The sequence below is a fragment of the Crocuta crocuta genome, unplaced genomic scaffold (genome assembly GCF_008692635.1).
Source record: "Crocuta crocuta isolate KB4526 unplaced genomic scaffold, BGI_CrCroc_1.0 scaffold619, whole genome shotgun sequence".
Classification (NCBI taxonomy): domain Eukaryota; kingdom Metazoa; phylum Chordata; class Mammalia; order Carnivora; family Hyaenidae; genus Crocuta; species Crocuta crocuta.
This window is the reverse complement of record NW_027533395.1, coordinates 2,613,188-2,632,877: the sequence shown is the minus strand read 5'-3', so window position 1 is coordinate 2,632,877 and position 19,690 is coordinate 2,613,188. Positions and strand designations below refer to the sequence as shown.

Below are 19,690 nucleotides of genomic sequence, written 5' to 3'. Positions count from 1 at the left end.
CCCCCAAAAAAAAAAAAAAAAAAAAAAAAAAGGCTTGTCAAAATTGTTTTTAGTATCTGGGAAGCCCAACAACTCATCGGAACAGACGGGCATCCCTTGTGACACACGACCCCCACATGACCCTCACTCTCAGGCCCCAAGTCCCCACCTCGGTTGCTCATGAGGCTGCGCACACCCTGCCGCTCTTCCAGGCACTGGCTCAGGAGGAGGAGGCTGGTGGTGGCCAGGTCCCCGAGACCGCAGTCCGACAGCCGCAGGGACAGCAGCATGCGCTGCTTCTCCTCATCCACGTTGGTCACCTTTGCGACCACAGTCTGCCCCTCGACAAAGTGGTCACTTGTGGAGGTCACAAACTTGTCACTCATGATCTAAAGGGAAGAGTAGGCAGGAAGTAAAGAAAGAAGTACCTATCATGACAACCCACTTAATGCCCCCTGAAAAGAATATGGGGGGGAAGGGAGGGAGAGATGGGACCCAGGAAGCACGTCCCCCCAGCCCTCTCTAAACACAACTCTACCCCACTTCCAGAAAACCATACGAGGCCCTGGCTGTCCAACCCAGTCTCCTAGAGGGCACCCAGCCAAGAAGGCACATCACTGGCAAGCTAGAGGGACCCATGTCTCTAACACCAATGGTAACCCTCTGCCCCATGCTATACATGCTTCTGTAGGTTTCCCCTCTGCTCCCACTTTTAAAATTGCTCTAGAAAGGTTTGCAAATAAGATCTGCCCAGGGAAAATATCAGGGAGACAAACATAGGGAAGAAAGAAGTATTTATGAATTATCTGTGGCAGGAATAAACTACACACCATTTGTTTGCAGTGACATTGGTAAGACTCCTCCCAACTCTGGGTCTCAGTTAATTCAGCAGGCATGAGGGGGTTCAACTATGGGATCACTAAGATTTTTTCCCAGTCTGAAAAGTCTAAGGATTTAAGACACTCTGATGAGGGGGCTCATTTCAAGGGTATTCTGGTACCATAACACTTCAAAAACCTCAAAAGGTTGTAAAACCTGTACTCAGCTGCTCAGGAAAATCAACTTCCACGTCTGTACATACCGAGAGTACAGAAACAAGTTCACTATCCCCACGCTGGAGACTAAAGTCTTCATGGCCCCTGCCACTTACTCAACACTGTCCTGTGAAGGAGAAAAGGTGCCTCTTCCTCCAGGACACAGCCCTGCACCGGGACACATGGCTGGGCAAGATCTCAGCCACACTCCCCTCAGCCAGGTGCCTTTCTGCCTTGCCCCTGAAAATCTTCAAGGCATTCTGGTATCCTGCCCCTTCCCACCCTAATGTCTCCCCTCCAATGCTCTTGTGCACAGAGCTGAACTCACAGCTTTGGGGGCCAGTCCACTAAGGCCTGAGGGGAACTGGACGAACACACCGTAGTCCTTGATGCTCTTCACAAAACCGATGAGCAGCATCCCAGGATGGATTTCTGAGAAGCTCTTAGGATCCTGACCACCCTCCACGGTAGAAACCAAAGCTGGCTTTCTGCAAAGGAGCTGGAAGCACTTCATCAAGGAACATTCCAGAAAAGGCAGATGAAATTATCCATCCCTCCATCTCCTTTTTCCACTCTACAGGTTCTGCTGCTACAATGATTCTCTAAGCATGCAGACCAGCAGCATTCGCATCACCTGGAAGTTGTTAGACACACAAAGTCCCAAGCACTGCCCCAGATCTACTGAACTAGGAACTCTGGGGTGGGCCCGGTAAGCCGTTTGAACAAGCCCTCCAGGTGACCCTGATATACACTCAAGTTTCAGAACCAGTTTTCTCCCTCTTCTTATGAATTCATCTCCAGATTACCGGAAGGGACCAAAAAAAGGGACTGGCTCATCCCTGTGGCTTGGCAGCTGGACCATGACAGGATCCTCCAGAAGTCTCACACTAACCAACCCTACCCCACCTCCTCTGCTTATCTGCACTCTAAGGAGATTTTATTTTACATTCTGTGCAAATACATTATTACATTGCCTCTTTTCTGGCAGTGTTCTCCTTCAAAATGCACACACCAAGACCAAAGAGAATATGCTGAGCCCCATATGGGGGGAGGGCAGGGGAGGAAGACAGCAGCTACCCTATTAATTGTTCCAGTTCAAGGGCAAGCATTGAGTGCCTGAGAAGGCAAGTTGTGCTACTGGAGATATCCTATTGGGCTCGGCAGGCCACACTGCCCCCTCTGGACTGGACCAACCAGCAGCTGCTGATAGGACATCAATTCTCTTACCTTCCACCAGATCTGGTCACTGGTCTGGTTTTGTGGAGGTACTTCTGAAGTCAAATGGCTGATTTCTTCCCATGGAGTTTAAATGAAGAGGAGAGCCTGACCCAGAATCCTCCCCCAAGGGCCCACGGCTCACCAGATACATAAAGGATACGACATGTCCCTCACTCTGGCTCAGACACAGGACTCTGTGAAGGGTGTCGCCAGCCTGGAGCCAGTGATACAACAGAGGGCCATTGGCGACATGGTCTGACAGATGAGGTGTGGGGAGGAAAGCAGGGATGTTGTGGGGCAGGACAGCCACCTCCAGCCCATCTTTGGTCTTCTCTAAAACCTTCACATCCACCAACTATTCAGGAAAAGAAAGACAAAAAATAGTACTTGTCTTAAGCAGACAGAAACCACATCTGCCTCAGGCGGAGATCAGGGGCATCAAGTTCCAGCACCAGGGACATGAAGAGGTCAAGATGAGAGAAGCAGCTTTCTTCCACACCGCTGCCCCCAAAGACCCTGCACGCACACACACAAACACCCACACACCCCAGGACCCACATGCACACTTGTGTCACTCCTCCCCCAAGTCCCAGGGGAAAGACAGTCTCGCAGGCTGGTCCTAGAGACCAGAGAGGAAAAAGATGAGAGGGCAGCAGTACACTGCTGAAAAGCCAGACCACACGGCACTTTCCTTTCCTGGACAGCTTCCATTTGCTCTGACACAAAGAACCCTCCTCTCTCAAGACCTTTAATTCTCTCTACGCCCAGAATCTTTTTTTTTTTTTTTTTTTTAATGTTTATCTTTATTTTGAGAGAGAGAGAGATAAGTGAGGGAGAGGAATAGAAAAAGGGAGAGAAACAATCCCAAGCAGGGTCCACACTGTCAGCACAGAGCCCAACGTGGGGCTCAAACCCATGAACTGTGAGATCATGACCTGAGCCAAAATCAAACGTCACTTAACCAACTGAGCCACCCAGGTGACCCTCTAGCCCTAGAATCTTATCCAGCTACCTTGATCCTTCCCTCCATGGGTCCCAGTGCCCCATGTGTCAGTGGCACCCTGCTTTCTGCCACTGTTAACTAAAATAGCTTGTCTGGAGAAATCCAGGTACCTGTCCAACATTAACAGCTCTTCTTTTCTTCTGACTTTGTCTCGTATGCTCTTTCTTTGAATCGCCCAACAGCTTGAAGGACAAGAGCATCCTCTCTTTGGATGGCTCACAGTTCAGCACCGTAACCTTCACCACCTGGTGAGAAACCACACTTGCCTGGTTAACTCTTCCCAGCAAGCCTATCAGGCCCTAGAGAGAACTGCCCTCAATGAGCACTGCAGAGCAAGACCCATCAAGACCTTGGATCAGATCAGAGGGCAGTGGAAAGAAACGTACTGAAAGCTACACAGAATCTCAAATCAGCCTTTTCGGTGAAAGGAAGACATGAATAAATTCTTGGTACAACCCTAAGCTTTAAAAAATTATTTTTCTTAGATAAACCCTGACTCCCTAGTTTCCTGGCACTGCCACCTTGTGGTGACAGTGGCTTCAGAACAACTTCTGATGTGAGGAATGCTAGTATGTTGTTAAGACTAATTTCTTCCAGGTTGTGGGCTTGAGGTCCATTGGTCTGCCCACTTTGGCTGAACCCCCTTTGAGGGATTGGTTGTCAGTTCTGTTCCACATCTCCTCCACTCAGCTGGCTCAAGCCCACTGCCCCACATGCTCATTCCTTATCCCTTAAAAAACAGTCCTCCTACTACTCCTTCAAACCTGTGTTCATGGGGTCAGCAAGGATAAGAGCCTGTCGAAGGAAAGGTTACCTGGCCTGTGTAAAAGACCCTCTCTGGGTCAGGGACATACTCGGCACTGAGCTCATGCTTGGGCACTAGACCCTGCACATCATTGTAGAACTTCACAATGCAGCCATAGTCCTTGACTCTGAAGATGAAGCCGTGTGTCTGCAGACCAGGCTTGGCATCAGCATAGCAGGTAACAGCAGGCAGTTTGGACTCAATCAGGGTTTTCTTCAGGGTCATCATCAACTTCTTGGCTTCAGGATCACAAAGCAAAACCTAGGGGAAGGATACTGGTTGTTATCAAGTTACCCAGTATCAAGAGAGCCACTGGATTAGTCTCTGCAACCTCTGAACCCAAAGGCCATGGTCAGCTCCTAAGAACCTGCTATCTCTTTGCCTCTGAGTATTCTCAGAGGCAAATCCTCCCTGCTCCCTGCTGGATGACAATCCAGGGAGGATTCACTTATCTCAAATGTACTTCCTTCCATATAACAGAATCAACAACTAAACCCACTTCCCACCTCTGTACTGATGTGTATTAATTATATACTAAGGTTAAGAGACCCAACCATCTTTCATCCCTCAGGTCATCTCTTAAAAGGCAAAGAAATTCCTCTACTTCTAACCTCCTGACTCCACTACTGTACAATCTTTTTTTTTTTAAATATTCTTTTTTATTTATTTCTAGGAGAGAGAGAGAGAGACAGCGTGAGCAGGGGAGGGTCAGAGAGAGAGGGAGTCACAGACTGAAACAGGCTCCAGGCTCTGAGCTGGCAGTCAGCACAGAGCCCGACGCGGGGCTCGAACCCACAAACCGCAAGATCATGACCTAAGCGAAAGTCGGACGCTTAACCGACTAAGCCACCCAGGCGCCCTGTCCACTACTGTACAATCTTGCACTAATGGGTGATCAATATCTATTTTGACTCAATAATGAAACAAAATGAGAGGAAGAACAGCTAACATTGTGACTGCCTGCACACAACAGGTCCTGTGCTAACCACTGCATATTACCAAACGTAACCTTCACAGCTCTGCAAATCTTCTCTTGGGATTCAAGACTTTGTTATAAACCACTCAAGTTTTGGCAACTTAGCTTGTCTATTTCTGTGTCTGACACACATCCCTTGCTCCTCCTCAAATCCTTTCCAGTTCAAGTACCACCTCTGCCAGAAATCTAGAAGACATTATTGTCATGGAGACCTGAATCTGAAAACTGGTTCTGCCATTTATTAGCTCTGTGACTTTGGGCAAGGTATTTCAATTTCCTAAGCTTTAATTTCTGCACCCGCAAAATGAGGATAACAGTACTTACTCTGTACAGTTGTTTTATTTAAAAAAAATTTTTTTTTAATGTTTTATTTATTTCTAGGAGAGAGAGAGAGAGAGAGACAGGGTGAGCAGGGGAGGGTCAGAGAGAGAGGGAGTCACAGACTGAAACAGGCTCCAGGCTCTGAGCTGGCAGTCAGCACAGAGCCCGACGCAGGGCTCGAACCCACGAACCGTGAGATCATGACCTAAGCGAAAGTCGGACGCTTAACTGACTAAGCCACCCAGGCGCCTCTCTGTACAGTTGTTTTAAAGATCCAATGACATAAAGCATGTCATGAGTCGGCATAACTGGTACTAAATACATGTTACATTGTAGTTGCTACTGACATCACCAATGATTCTTGCTGGCCCAGCCCACCATGACCTCCCCTTTGAGATATAACCAGAGCATACAGCCTGTACCAAACCATGTGACAAAAGGTCACACAATGGCTTGCTCTTTTCATGTACGAATATTTTAACTCTCAATTATATTACACAACTCTTAAGGGCAGAGACCCACTATTCTCTTCCCACTGCCAGGCAGAGCACCACAGATGTTAGATGGTCATTTTGTGGAAAAAGGCAGAAACCTCAGCTGAAATGCAATGCTCTCTTCCCATCTGGCCAAAACCCCAATGAGACCCTTCAAGAGGCTCACCCGGCACTTGACCTCATCCCCAATGTGGTACTTCTTCTCTGGATTCTTTATCAGGATGTCAGCCAAGTGTATGGGAGGTACCAGGCCCCTGATTTGCTCGCCCACTTTCACCAGCATCCCATATGGCTTTATGGTCAGCACCGTGCCCTAGGGAGTCCAAAGAAAAGATGTCATCATGCCTCAAGAATGGTTTTTTCTCCACTTCTTACGATAAAGCTTGTCACATCTCTTTCAAAGCCCAGCTTTCTGGACTAACTGTGCTGCTATTCCAGATGTCATGGGGTAAAGCACATACTCCACACTGATCTGAATGGAGTCTGGGTGATTTATGGGAGTCTTCACATCTTTTTGTGGGAGTGTGTTCTTTCGGCCCACCTCACAAGCACATTCTCTGAAGGAGAGATCTAGGTCTCCTAAGGACCAAACTCTACATATAAAGGAGATCTGCTCAAGTGGGGTTAAACGGTTGGACAGGAGGGGCAACTGCAAGTGACATACTAACATTACAGGAGCTCAATTATCATAGAATTAACTTTCGACCTGGTCTAACAAACACCATCAAATTCCAGGATGTATGATCTACTACTTCTATGCAGGTAGATGATGCTATTCAGACCTTACCTTGAATTTAATTACAAGTTAACCAAGGGAAGAGAAAGAAATGCCAGTTAACAAGCAGAGAGAAGGAAGGTGACTTTAAATGTGTTCCCATGAGAACTAATGAGCTCACAGTTAACCTGTGAACTAAAGAACGTCTGAAGGCAGAAGGGTATCTAATTATATGCGTGAGCCTTACCTTTACCAATGTCCCAGGTTTGATGTCATGGTACTTAAGGTACTGAGCTTCAATAACAGATCTAGCATAAAAAGAAAATATAAGATTACATAAACCAAGGCAGAGGCTACCTAAAATTCAGGGCTACCAAAATCATGCTGGCAAGAAAGAGAACCCTCACCAAGCCAGACCAGGAGAAACTGAACGTGAAGACACAGAGGAGCCCATCTCCACAGCCCCACATGCACTAATGACAGACTTACGTCCTCAGGGAGAGCAAAGCCAGTTCATCCATTTGGCTATAGTCGATGATTCTACACTTGTGGGTGTTCCCTGGCTTGAAGGCCTCAGCATTGAAGACGTTCTTAGAATCGGAGAGATGGCTGAGCTACAAAGTATCAAGTGATTAAGGACAAGCCAGAGACCGCAGATATGAAACAATCAGGTATGAAAGCATGCAACATAACACTTTTACCATGTACCATAAAAACAGAACTCTGATTGCCTGTTAAAATAATTCTTCTAACTAAAACACTACTCTTTACTATCACAGACCCTCTATAAGGTCAGAGAACAGTCTAGATCATGGGTCAGTAACTACAGCTCACAAGTCAGCATCTATTTTTGCAAATAAAAGTCTTATTAAACACAGCCATGCTCTTTCATTTACCTACTGTCTATGGCTGCTTTTGGCTTTAACAACAGAGTTGAGTAGTCAGGACAGAAATCATTTGGCCCACAAGCCTGAAATATTTACTATCTGGCCCTTTAAAAAAACTTTGCCAAGCTCTGGTGTAAATCTTAACACATTCTTGTACCTACCATCAACCAAGTATCAAAATAAGTCAAATTAATCCTGAAGAATTCTAACAGAACAAACAGACATTGTTCTAATCCCTATGCAGAGTCCACCACACTTGGGGATATTGAAAAACAGGAAACTAATACAAGGGATGAAGGAAACAGACAAGGACCCATGTATCCCCAAAGTACTTCTAGGAGTAAATCCCAATGAAATAGAGAGTCTCCTCACCCGGGCATAGGCCAGAGCCCCATCCTTCAGCCTGAAGGTAGCCCCGGCCTTGCTGAAAAAGCTCTGGACAGGAACATCATCCAACACTGCTCCCAGGTGCGGGCAGGAGAGCCGGGTGAGCGCACGCCCAGGCTGCAGGAAGACAGGGCGCAGGCTCAGCCGCACAGCCCTGGTCCGAGGATGCACACAGAGAACACAGGCCCTTACCTAGACAAGGGAAAGAGCATAATGAGCAGGAGGCACACAGAGTATACCCAGGGCAGACTTCAAAGGCAAAGACTCAATGTGTGCTGACCAGGCTATGGATAGAAGTACTCCCATCAGCTTGTGCAATCAAGAGGCATGTGGAAACTTCCAACAAAATGTCCCAGAAGAACTATATCCAACTATATCAATGCTTACTCAAGGCCAGCAAAACCTACTAGGGTCCCTTCAACACCATGAGGCTAGTAACACATATGCAACAGAAGCCATGTACTGGCATCACTCTATCAGAGGCTCATCTGAAATACACCTGGAACAGCCTACTCTGTGCACAAGGTTGTAGCACATAATTGTCTGCACTTTGTTTATAAATAGGACTATAAAAAATTACTAGAAAAAAGTCTACCAATAAGTGGTGGAAAACCAGTTTAGTTACAAAACATGTGTCTATAGGGGCACCTGGGTGGCTCAATCGGTTAAGCATCCGACTTTGGCTCAGGTCAGGATCTCATGGTTTGTGGCCCCACGTCAGGCTCTCTACTGTCAGCACAGAGCCCGCTTCAGATCCTCTGTCCTCCTCTCTCTCTGCTCCTCCCCAGCTAGCGAATGCATACTCTCTCTCTCAAAAATTAAACATTAAAAAAAAAAAAGTTCAAAAATATATGTCTCTACAGAATATAACGGCATATGTCACTGTTAAAAATGAAAAGAATCATTTTAGTATCGTTTTTGAATAACATACATTGGGATTTTCTTCCCAAATATTCACGTTCATTGTAGAAGATTTGAATATTTAGCTAAGGGTAGAAAAACCACCCAGAGTTAGTCATTATTAACGCCTGACTGTAAATCTTCCAATATTTTATGCAGGTATACTATTAAAAAATATTTTCAGAGGCACCTGATGGCCCAGTCGGTTCAGCATCTGACTCTTGACTTTGGCTCAGGTCATGATCTCAGGGTTGTGGGATCGAACCCTGAGTCAGGCTCTGTGCAGAGTGTGGAGACTGCTCCAGAGTCCTCTCCCTTTTGGTCCCTCCCTCTCACTCTATGTCTCTCTCCCTCTCACTATGTCTCTCTCCCTCTCACTATGTCTCTCTCTCTTTCTCTCTCTTTGTCTCTCTCTCTCCCTGCTCCTCAATCCTGCTTAAGCACTCTCTCTCTAAAAAAAAATTGTTTTTCAAAGTTGGAGCTACTCTATTCATAGCACTTTTAAACACATTTTTCTATTTAAATGTAGATTTTGTTCTTTTATGTTAAATATTCTTCTTAAATACTTTTTTCTTCTTAAACACTTTTAATGGTAATAGCAATTTATTTATTTTAATATTTTTACTTATTTCTAGGAGAGACACAGAGAGACAGCGTGAGCAGGAGAGGGTCAGAGAGAGAGGGAGACACAGACCCTGAAATAGGTTCCAGGCTCTGAGCTGGCAGTCAGCACAGAGCCCACGCGGGGCTTGAACCCACGAACTGCGAGATCATGACCTAAGCAAAAGTCGGACGCTTAACCAACTAAGCACCGCCCCACCCCCCCCAATCAAACTATCTAAAAAAGTCAGAAATGCAAACTACAAATTGCGTTCTTTTTCACGGGTTCTATCTCTAGCTCAGTCCACAAAAATAACCATGGTGGCTTCCTGTGGTCCTTTCAGAACACCTCTCCTTCCCCTCGCTGCTTCTAACACCCGTACACATGCAGCCCTAGGACGAGCCCATAGCTAGCTGCAGTACTGGACAGCTGCTTGGGACACAACTGGAATCAAGAAAACATTTCTTACTGCTTGGTTTGAGAAGTATGTTCCAGCTTTCTTGGGATCCAGGTGCATAAAGTCAACCAGGCCAGTGAAGAATGACAGGAAGTTCAGTATAAGGCCATGTGGAGTCTCCTGGAAACAAATAGAAGAAAAAAAAACCAAGAATGTGAGAGACGTTTGTGGATGAAACAGTCAATGCCACACTTTCTATAACCACTATGTATCTCTCCTCCCCCAACTAGCCCTTGTCCATCTTTCTTCCTATAAAGTTAAGTGGCAGGGCAACTCCTGGCCCTGGCTGTTTCTTATTCAGTAAGCTCACTTCCCTTCAGGCCTGAGGGAACATCAGTCCTCCCATCCTTGAGATTTCCAAATGGGATGGAGGACAATTTGCACAAAGATCCTTAGGGAACTGTCAGCCTGACAACGTGGACAAATTGTTGCTAAATTGATTTGCCCAGACTAAGAAGGCAAAATCCAAATGCAAGCAAAAGGGAGATACTGACCATGCTGATTCATCCTATAGCGCCTCCCAAAAGCTAAGGAATTAGAGGTGACAAGCACCTCAAAAGAGAGCAGTGAAATCAGGGAAAGTAAGTTAGATCTCCAGGTCCTCTCCTCAAACTATAGGGCCTACGCCTCTCCTGCCTCCACAGGAATGTATGCGACTAAAAAGACAGAGGCATGTAAACCCTGAAAATGTAGATTAAGAAAAATTCTGAACATCATATAAATACAGATACTAAGACATCCAGCCCCTTTCCCACCTATCTCTCAGGCAGCCAGGATATTACCCTCCTGAGGAGAGATTAATAAATCCTTTCTAGAGAAATCTGACATGCCAGAGAAGACTTATAACAATGACATCTGGAGCTTGCTCAAAGTCTGCTAGGTCCTGATCCTGACAGAGAAGTCAGCCAGTCAACAGGACACACCCAACCAGGCACACCACACTTTTTACCACCTCGAGCATTAGATGGCAGTCAAAACAAAAATTTAGTAGAGGATATGGGGCGCCTGGGTGGCTCAGTCGGTTAGGCGGCCGACTTCGGCTCAGGTCATGCTCTTGCGGTTCATGGGTTCAAGCCCCGCATCAGGCTCTGTGCTGACAGCCAGCTCAGAGCCTGGAGCCTGTTTCGGATTCTGTGTCTCCNCACCTGGGTGGCTCAGTTGCTTGGGCCGCCGACTTCAGCTCAGGTCATGATCTTCTGGTTTGTGGGTTTGAGCCCCGCATCAGGCTCTGTGCTGACAGCTCAGGGCCTGGAGCCTGTTTCAGATTCTGTGTCTCCCTCTCTCTCTCACCCTCCTCTGCTCGCGCTGTCTCTCTCTCTCTCTCTCTCTCTCTCTCTCTCTCTCTCTCAGAAATAAACAAAATTTAGAAATTTCATTTCTAAATTAAAATTAATTTAAAATTAAATTTAAAAATTTTTTTTAAATTAAATTAAAATTAAAAAAAATTTTTTTTAAATTAAAAAACTTAGTGGAGGACATAAAATTAAAGTTGAGGGACTCTCCCAGAAGGTAGGATCTAGATAATACCTGCACATGCCAAAACAAAGGAGAGACAAAAACTAAAGAACTCATCACTAAGTCAAACATCATACTACCAGGAGTTTAAGACAAAGAAGAGGAAATTATACTTAAAAAAAAAAAGTGGGGGTAGGGGCATGGTGCTTGGGTGGCTCAGCTGGTTAAGCATTTGAATCTTGATTTCGGCTTAGGTCATGATCTTACGGTTCATGGGATCGAGCCCCAAGTTGGACTCTGCACTGACAGTGTGAAGCCTGCTTGGGGATTCTCTCTCTCCTTCTCACTCTGCCCCTCCTTGGCTCATTCTCTCTCTTTCTCTCTCAAAAATAAATAAACACTAAAAAACTAAAAAAATAAAATCTTTTTAAAAAAAGTCTGATAAGGGACTAGTATCCAGAATATACAAAGAAATCTTACAACCTAATAAATAAGGAGACAACCTAATTTTAAAACAGGCAAAAGACTTTTGAATGGCATTTCTCCAAAGAAGAGATACACAAATAGAATACAACCAGTGCATGAAAAGATGCTCAACATTACAATTATTATAGAAATGTAAATCCTAGTCACAAGGAGATGCCACTTCCCACCCATGAGGATGGCTATAGTAAAAATAAAAGACAAATGTTTGTGAAAATTTGGAGAAACTGGATGCTTTAATTGTTGGTGGTAGTGTAAACTGGTGCTTTCACTTTGGCTGTTCCTCTAAAAAGTCAGTTACCATATGACCCAGCAATTCCATTCCCAACTATAGGCCTAAGGGAAATGAAAACTTAGTCCACACAAAAACTTAAACACGTATTTCATAGCAATATTACTCCTAACAGCCCAAAGTGGAAACAACGCAAATGGCCACCAACTAATGAATGGAAAAACACAATGTGTTATCCATAGTATGGACTATTATTTAGCCATAAAAAGGGATGAGTCACTGATACTTGCTACAACTTAGATGAACCTTGAAAACATGAAAACATCATGCCAAGTGAAAGAAACCAGACACAGAAGGCCACATATTGTAGGATTCCATTTACATTAAATACCCAAAATAGACAAATCTAGAGACAAAAACAGAGCCAGGAAATTGTGAGAGGGAGGGATGGAGAGTGACCATCAATGGGTGTGGGGTCTCTTTACTGCAGTGATGAAAATGTTATGGAATTAAATAGTGGTGACAGCTGCACATCTTTGTGAGTACACTAAAAAAATCACTAAATTATACGTTTTTTAAAGGGTGGATCTTTCTATTATGTGAATTACATGTTATTTCAAAAATAGAAAAAAAAACAGTAATACAAGGAATTTTCTCAGCATTGAAAGATCTGCATTTCTAAATTGTAGGACCAATAAATGGAGAGAGATCCACACCAAAACACATCATCAAGAAATTTTAAAATAAAAGAGATAGAATCTTTGAACACTTCCAAAAATATAAACAAAACAAAACATATAAGGAAGAGAAATCAAAGTAACATCAGATTTTTCAAGAGCGACAGAGGCCAGATAACAATGGGAACAAGGTCTTCAAAATTCTCAAGTTATTTCTGACAAAGGATGCTAATCTCAGCTTTACTACTAATCACATGTGAGTGTAGAATAAAGATATTTTTCTACTCTGTGACTTCACTGGGAGAGAAGCTTGTGCTCCCAGTGCCTATTCCCTTTGATTTTGTTTTGCCTCCTTTCACCATAATAAGTCATAGTGATGATTTCACCATATGCTGAGTCCTCAAAGGGTTTCTAGTGCATCAGAGAACCTGAGAGTGGTCCTGGGGATCCAACACACTAGGTCAGGAAATTAACCTCCCATGTACATTTCCAATGATGCTTCTGAAGAACGGGTCACACTAAAATAAGCAAGGAAACCAACAAAGAAGAATACGTGGAATCAAAGAAGACTCCAATACAAGAGAAAGAAGGGAAGGACCATGATGCCCGAGGAGGGAAGTCCTAGGATATCAGCCCAGCAGGGGTCCTACCAGAGCAACCAGTCTAGCCTGGAGGAGGATGACAGGAAAAAAGGCCCTAGGTAGTTAAAAACAACAACCACCACCAAGAAATTATCTAAAAGGAAAGTCATTATGGAAAATTGTAGCGTAAAGAAAATACAAGATATGCAGTATTAAGAAATAGTGGTAGGTAAGAAGAGAATTTGGCAAATGACAAAAAAAAAAAAAAAAAGGTAATGATCAACTCCTGGGAAAAAAGCTGTTCAAGAAATAATCAGAGTATATTACCTAGCTCAGCACTAAATAGTATGTACATTAAGTACTGAATAATGATTCAACTAAAAACGTTAATATACTCTGTTAAGGGGTTGGAGGAAGGGAAGGAAAAAATTAAGAGAGCCAAATAATCATCTACCATGGTAAGAACTTAAAACTCAATGCCTAGGGGTGCTTGGGTGGCTCAGTCAGTTAAGCATTTGACTACTGATTTTGGCTCCTGGTATGATCTCCAGTTCAGGAGATCAAGCCCCACGGTGGGCTGTGCACTGATAGCAGGGAGCCTGCTTGGAATGCTATCTCTCCCCTCCTCTCTCTGCCTCTGTCCTGTTCATGAACACTCTCTCTCTCTTGCTCTCTCAAAAATAAGTAAACATTTTTAATTTTTAATGTTTTATTTACTTCTGGGAGAGAGAGAGAGACAGCATGAGCAGGGGAGGGTCAGAGAGAGAGGGAGTCACAGACTCTGAAACAGGCTCCAGGCTCCTAGCTGGCAGTCAGCACAGAGCCCGATGTGGGGCTCGAACCCACGAACCGCGAGATCATGACCTAAGCGAAAGTCGGACGCTTAACCAACTAAGCCACCCAGGCGCCCCTAAGTAAACATTTTTTAAAAAAAGTATTTTAATACTATTTGACCTTTTCGATCAGCACTGTTCAAAAGAAACAGGATCCACACGTAAGTCTATACCTTTAAGTTCTCTAGTAAATCACATTTTAACAACTACAAAGAAATAGGTGAAATTTATCTTAATAACAGTTTAGCCCAATAGATGTAAAATATTGTCATTTCCACATATGACACTGGCTGTATTCCAACTGTGTAAAGCCACATATGACCAATGACTGCCCTACTGGACAGAACAATTTCAGGTTGTATGCACAGCACTACTTCATAAAGTTATCTTTATTTTAGAAAATAGTAATGACAATGAATGGCTTACCTGCTGTACCTGGGCTTTGACCACCAGTCCTGGTAGCAAGTTATTAAGGGTCCAGTTTTGCTCCTCAGTAGCAATGGCAGTAGAGACTTCAGAATGACCAAGAGACAGACCAACCACTCCTCCATTGCCTTTCACCTCTTCAATGACGCAGTTCAGATACTGACCCACCTTCAGTTTAGCACCTGCAAGTCCCAGCCCCAGCCCCCAAAAGGAAAAATATACCTCCATGAGAAGGGCTCTTGGGCTCAAGTTATACCTGAAAAGATCCATGGTTTACCTGCCCAGTTACCATGTAATACCCATGTTCCCAACCTCTCAGAGACCAGCTACAAGAGAGGAATAAAGTGACCCAGACTGATCTGGAATCAACACCACTTAAACATGAAAATCTCAACAAGGCAGAAAGAGGGCTGGTTCAGAGGCTCTGACGCTCAAATTTCAGGGGAATCTTCTAGGTGAGAAAAAGTATAACTAGTCCATTGGATCTTAGACCCTGTCACTCCCTGGCCCTTCACACATCTTCCCTTTTCTATCAGCTGGGATCCACGCTGATTTTAGCAAAGCCAAACAGTTTCTAGGGTCACCATTTTGTCATTTCACTCACCAAGTAGCATTTAAACATAATTCCTACATGTACCACCTCACTACCATGTACCTGCCCCTCTTCCCCTCACCTTTGTTCTTCTGTCGGATGTATTCCTGGGCTTTCTGCAGTGGCAGAAAAGCTCTGGCTCCACCAACACCAATGTCCACTAGGTAGCCGTGGTCTTCCAGGCTGGTCACAGTGCCTGTGAGCAGCTGGGGGATGAGAAAGCATTCCCCAGAGTTCAAAAGTCAAAGGTGATGGGATACACAACAAATATCTACTACCAGACATGAATGTTCCCATCATCAATCTTAACACATCATCCCATAATCCTCTCCCAGATCCCCCTCCTAATAACTTTTAACTTTACATTTCAATCCCACTAGAAGACAGAAAAGGGAAAGATATCAACTTTAATTCTCCCAGCGCTTGAGGGATCTGATGGTTTCCAGACAGTGAAGAGTGCTATACACAGTTGGGGAATGACAAAGAGGGGTTTCTCCCCTGGAGAATTTTCAAAAGATAGGAAAGACTATTGTGTTACACAAAGAGGAATAAACCAGAGGGCCTTGCAAGGTCACTCCCAGCGCCAGGACTAATCCAGAACTGCTCTTCTAGTGGTCATCATGTCTTCTCTAAGTGCCTCCAAGACTTTGAAAAAAGAAAAATCTTGCCAACCTCTTGTACACTTCATCAGAAGCAGGGTGGAATTCCAATCTGACTCTTATTTACTAACCGTTTTGTCTTTGGCAAGTCACAAACTTGAGCCCATTTTCTCAAATGCGCAAGACAGATAGCTATTTGCCTCAAAGGGCTGCTGTGAAAATTTCAGATGAAATGTCTAAAACAGCACCTGCAAACAGCAGGCTCTTGATGCTTGTCAGTTTCCTGTACCTTGGCTTATTCCCCTTTCTGCCCAGCTTTCAGGTCTGTCCCAAACTCACTGCTTCTACCTAAATGTTAAAAGATACTATTGATCTACTTCTTCTCAATTATAACAACACTTAGATGAGTGCACTTTGAGTGTATTTTACACCTATTGGACATTGACACATGGAGCTAATTTCTCCTGAATCTCCACTGGCCTGGGAGCCTCAGTAGTGAGCTCCCCATCAGTACAGCTGACAGACTAATTGCCTGTCTACCTGTCTCTTGCTCTCAGAGAGGAGCCCTCAAGCATTCCCTACAGATACCAGATAGCCTCTGAAAAAGACTTAAATCTGTAAAGTACAAGTCTTGATAAGCAAGGCACTTTGTGGAACTCCTCACCACCCCTGCTAAGCATCCTTGAAGGCTTTTTTTTTTGTCACCGTGAACCTTCCTTTTTCTCCTCTCCAAGGCAGTGTGATTAGGTTCAAGCCTTCAATTTCTATTAAGTACCCAAACACGCTGGAGACCTTCCCTCCCAGAAAAAGACCCATCCCCAGGTGTATGCTGAAAGTCAAAGGTGGTCTAGATACTCCCCAGGAGGCAGGCCAGGAAAAAGGCATAGTCTGCTCCTCTTCCGTGACCCGATACGTACCATGCCGGGCTTCAGGGCCTCAGCACTTAGCACTTCGTTGACATTTTTGGGGTTCAGAGACAGCTTGACACTCTTTTTGCCCCTCTCTGTGAAGCCCACACTGCTCACCACACACCTCACAAGCATTCCAGGTGAGAAGAGATCAGGCAAGCGGGCCAGGTCCTGCACGATACAAATGAGAAAATTCTGATACATACCCCTCCCCTGGACCAACATACCGCTGCCCAACCTTGGCTCAGTGGTTTCTCATCCTCAGATCCCAGAGAACCCAAAAAGTGGACAAAGAGAGTAACCACTCGCCTACAGTCTTCAATTTCAGTATGAGGCGTCCAAATATCTCCACAAAACAGGCAGATGTAAATCACTTGTCAAGAATTGTCTGTATTCACTGTCTCTGTTTCTTCACCTCCTGCTCCCTCTTCAGGTCACTACATCTATGTTGCACCCCTCACACACCACTTTATCTCCCAACAAAATCACCAGGGACTTCCCTGTCACTAAATCCAAATCCATCGTCCAGTTCTTCTTACATGTGACCTTTAAAAAGCATCTAACATGGGCATGGAGGAGGACACTTGTGGGGATGAGCACTGAGTGTTATGTGGAAACTAATTTGACAATAAACTATTTGTAAAAAAATAAATAAATAAAATAAAAAGCATCTAACAACAAAAAATAAATAAATAAATAAATAAATAAAACGCATCTAATACTGGCGGCTCTCCTTCCTTCTTTAAACATTTCCTCCCTGGCTTCCAAGCCCTTCATGTGCTGGTTTTCTTTACTATCCCTGTGGCCCCTCCTCCTCCTTCCAAAAGCAACAGTCCTACTCAGAGATTAAAATACTTGAGGGTCAGTCTTTCTCAAGGGTCAGTATTTACTTTGAGGGTAGGCTTTTCGATCTCTTCTCAGTCTATTCACTCCTTCTAGGCACCATCTTTCCCCTTTTTAGCTTTGATCACCACCTACACAGAGCAGTCACAAATGCCCATTTCTAGCCCAGACCTCTTAAAGCTATGGAATCACCTGTCTACTGGATGTCTCCACCATTCCTCAAACTCAACACAGGAAAATATAAAATCATCACTGTCTCTCACAATCCAGGCCCTCTCAGGGTTTCTATCTCAGGATGGCAAGACCGACCATCAAGTCATGTACAATAGAAGCCTAGGACTCACCCGCCCCATCAAACCCTTCAGTGGCCATTGACTTTTCCTCCTCAGTCTGCAGGAAATCCTAAATGCAACCTGCCAGCAATCTCAGAGCTGGACTACTCCAGTAACCTCCTACCTGGTCTCTGCCTACACATGCCTCTTCAACGTATTCACTGTGCTGTCTACGTACGAACATTTCAAGGGCTTCCCATTGGTTCTAGAATTAAAAACCAATCCTCAACATGACCTAGCCCCCAGCTAGCTCTCCTGCCCCATCCCACGCCACTCTCCAATGCTCTCTATGCCACAGCCACACTAGCCTTCTCTCAGCTCCTTCTGCCTGAACTCCTTTCCTTATTTACCTGGTATACCCTCATCCTTCAGATCTCAGCTCCAGCATTCCTTCCTCAGGGAAGTCTCCCGTGCTCCTGGGCTAAGTCAAAATCTCCTTATTAAAAAAAATTATAATAACAATCCCATTATAAACTCTCATGGCACCTTGTACCTGGACTTCTCAGCACTTAGAAAGTTGTCATTTTACATCTACCTGTACACCACTTAGCTCTAGTTACTGAGTACTTTCAAGTCTCCCTTACCTTCAGAGGTTCTTCTTGAGCCACCTGCTCATTCAGCTTTTTGGTGTAAGCATCACAGATTTCAGTCACTTGCACAAAGCCCTTGAGGCCATTCGGCAGGCTAACCACCAGCTCCAGTTCATTTACCTCTTTCACACAACCCAAAATCCGCATCCCCTCACACAGGGACTAGAAGAGAAAAAGTGAAAAGTGTACAACAGGGAAAAGCAGAACAAGTGAGGAGGTTAGGGGTTGTGGCTTCTAGTCTCAACTCTGACCTAGAAAAGCTACAGAAAACACATGTATTATGTCAGGACACTTATCAAATAGCTGACTGAGCAGCGTGAAACAGCACTAGGATACTCAAGGACACTTTTAATTTTTGCTTTACTCTAAACATCCCACACTCAAATGCCTGGCAGACAACAACATGAAGGAAGCAGGTCAGTGGAGACAATGGCAGTGTGGGGTGTGTATGCCAGACCTAAAGGGCTCAACCACTACTCACCTCCATGTGACTACAAACATGAGGGAACACGAGTTCGTGCTGTCAGCATGCTCAAATTCTTACAAGAAGCCAGAAATCACATTCTTAAAAATTTATTTATTTTGAGAGAAAGAGAGCATAGGCAGAGAAGCGGCAGAGAGAGAGAATCCCAAGCAGGCTCCGTGCCATCAGCACAGAGCCTGATATGGGGCTCGAACTCATGAACCATGAGATCAGGACCTGAGCCAAAACCAAGAGTCAGACATTTAACCAGCTAAGCCACCCTGGCAACCCCAGAAATCCATTTTCACATGAAACTTTTTCTAATGTTAACACAAAGTTAAGAAATTATTTTTTCTCAGGGATGCCTGAGTGGCTCAGTCAGTTAAGCATCTGACTTCGGCTCAGGTCATGATCTCACAGTTCATGAGTTCAAACCCTGTGTCAGGCTTGTGCTGACTGCTCAGAGCCTAGAGCCTGGAGCCTGCTTCAGACACTACCTCTCTGCTCTTCTTATGCTCTCTTTCTCAAAAATAAATAAGTATTTTTTAAAAAGTCTTTTTAATAAAAAAAGAAAGAAATTATTGTTCTGAGTGTCACAGAAGCAAATCAAATACTTCTGCAGGCTGAATTTGAATCTTTTCCTTCAGAGTTATTTGACTTCTTTTTTTCTTTTTTACAACATACATCCAAATTATAATCTAAAAATCTAAAGAAAAATAAAAGACCTCTTCTCCAAGAGAATCTCCACAGCTACAAAATGAAACAGAAGTCGTAAGGTTGTTAAAGTTATTGCCAGCTCTAACCTATGAATCTACTAAAGCACAAGCTCAATGAAGCCATAAGCACAAGGGACTCAGCAGCTAAAAAGAAAAACAACACATGATCCCAGGCCCTGGGTA

The 19,690-nt window shown here is 44.4% G+C and overlaps 1 protein-coding gene across 4 annotated transcripts in view; it reads right to left on the bottom strand.

Moving 5' to 3' along the window:
* PDCD11 (programmed cell death 11) overlaps window positions 1-19,690 on the bottom strand; it is a 44,911-nt gene that overhangs the window by 22,450 nt on the left and 2,771 nt on the right. For all 4 annotated transcript variants that reach the window (XM_077748425.1, XM_077748428.1, XM_077748427.1 and 1 more), the window contains exons 4-17: window positions 18,323-18,490; window positions 16,573-16,734; window positions 15,139-15,262; window positions 14,465-14,646; window positions 9,790-9,897; window positions 7,805-8,011; window positions 7,035-7,159; window positions 6,793-6,853; window positions 5,997-6,143; window positions 4,049-4,300; window positions 3,345-3,479; window positions 2,392-2,586; window positions 1,342-1,512; window positions 149-368 (exon numbers count right to left, since the gene is read on the bottom strand). In XM_077748425.1, the coding sequence (XP_077604551.1) occupies window positions 149-368; window positions 1,342-1,512; window positions 2,392-2,586; window positions 3,345-3,479; window positions 4,049-4,300; window positions 5,997-6,143; window positions 6,793-6,853; window positions 7,035-7,159; window positions 7,805-8,011; window positions 9,790-9,897; window positions 14,465-14,646; window positions 15,139-15,262; window positions 16,573-16,734; window positions 18,323-18,490 (2,257 nt within the window). The remainder of the gene's footprint in view (window positions 1-148; window positions 369-1,341; window positions 1,513-2,391; window positions 2,587-3,344; window positions 3,480-4,048; window positions 4,301-5,996; window positions 6,144-6,792; window positions 6,854-7,034; window positions 7,160-7,804; window positions 8,012-9,789; window positions 9,898-14,464; window positions 14,647-15,138; window positions 15,263-16,572; window positions 16,735-18,322; window positions 18,491-19,690) is intronic.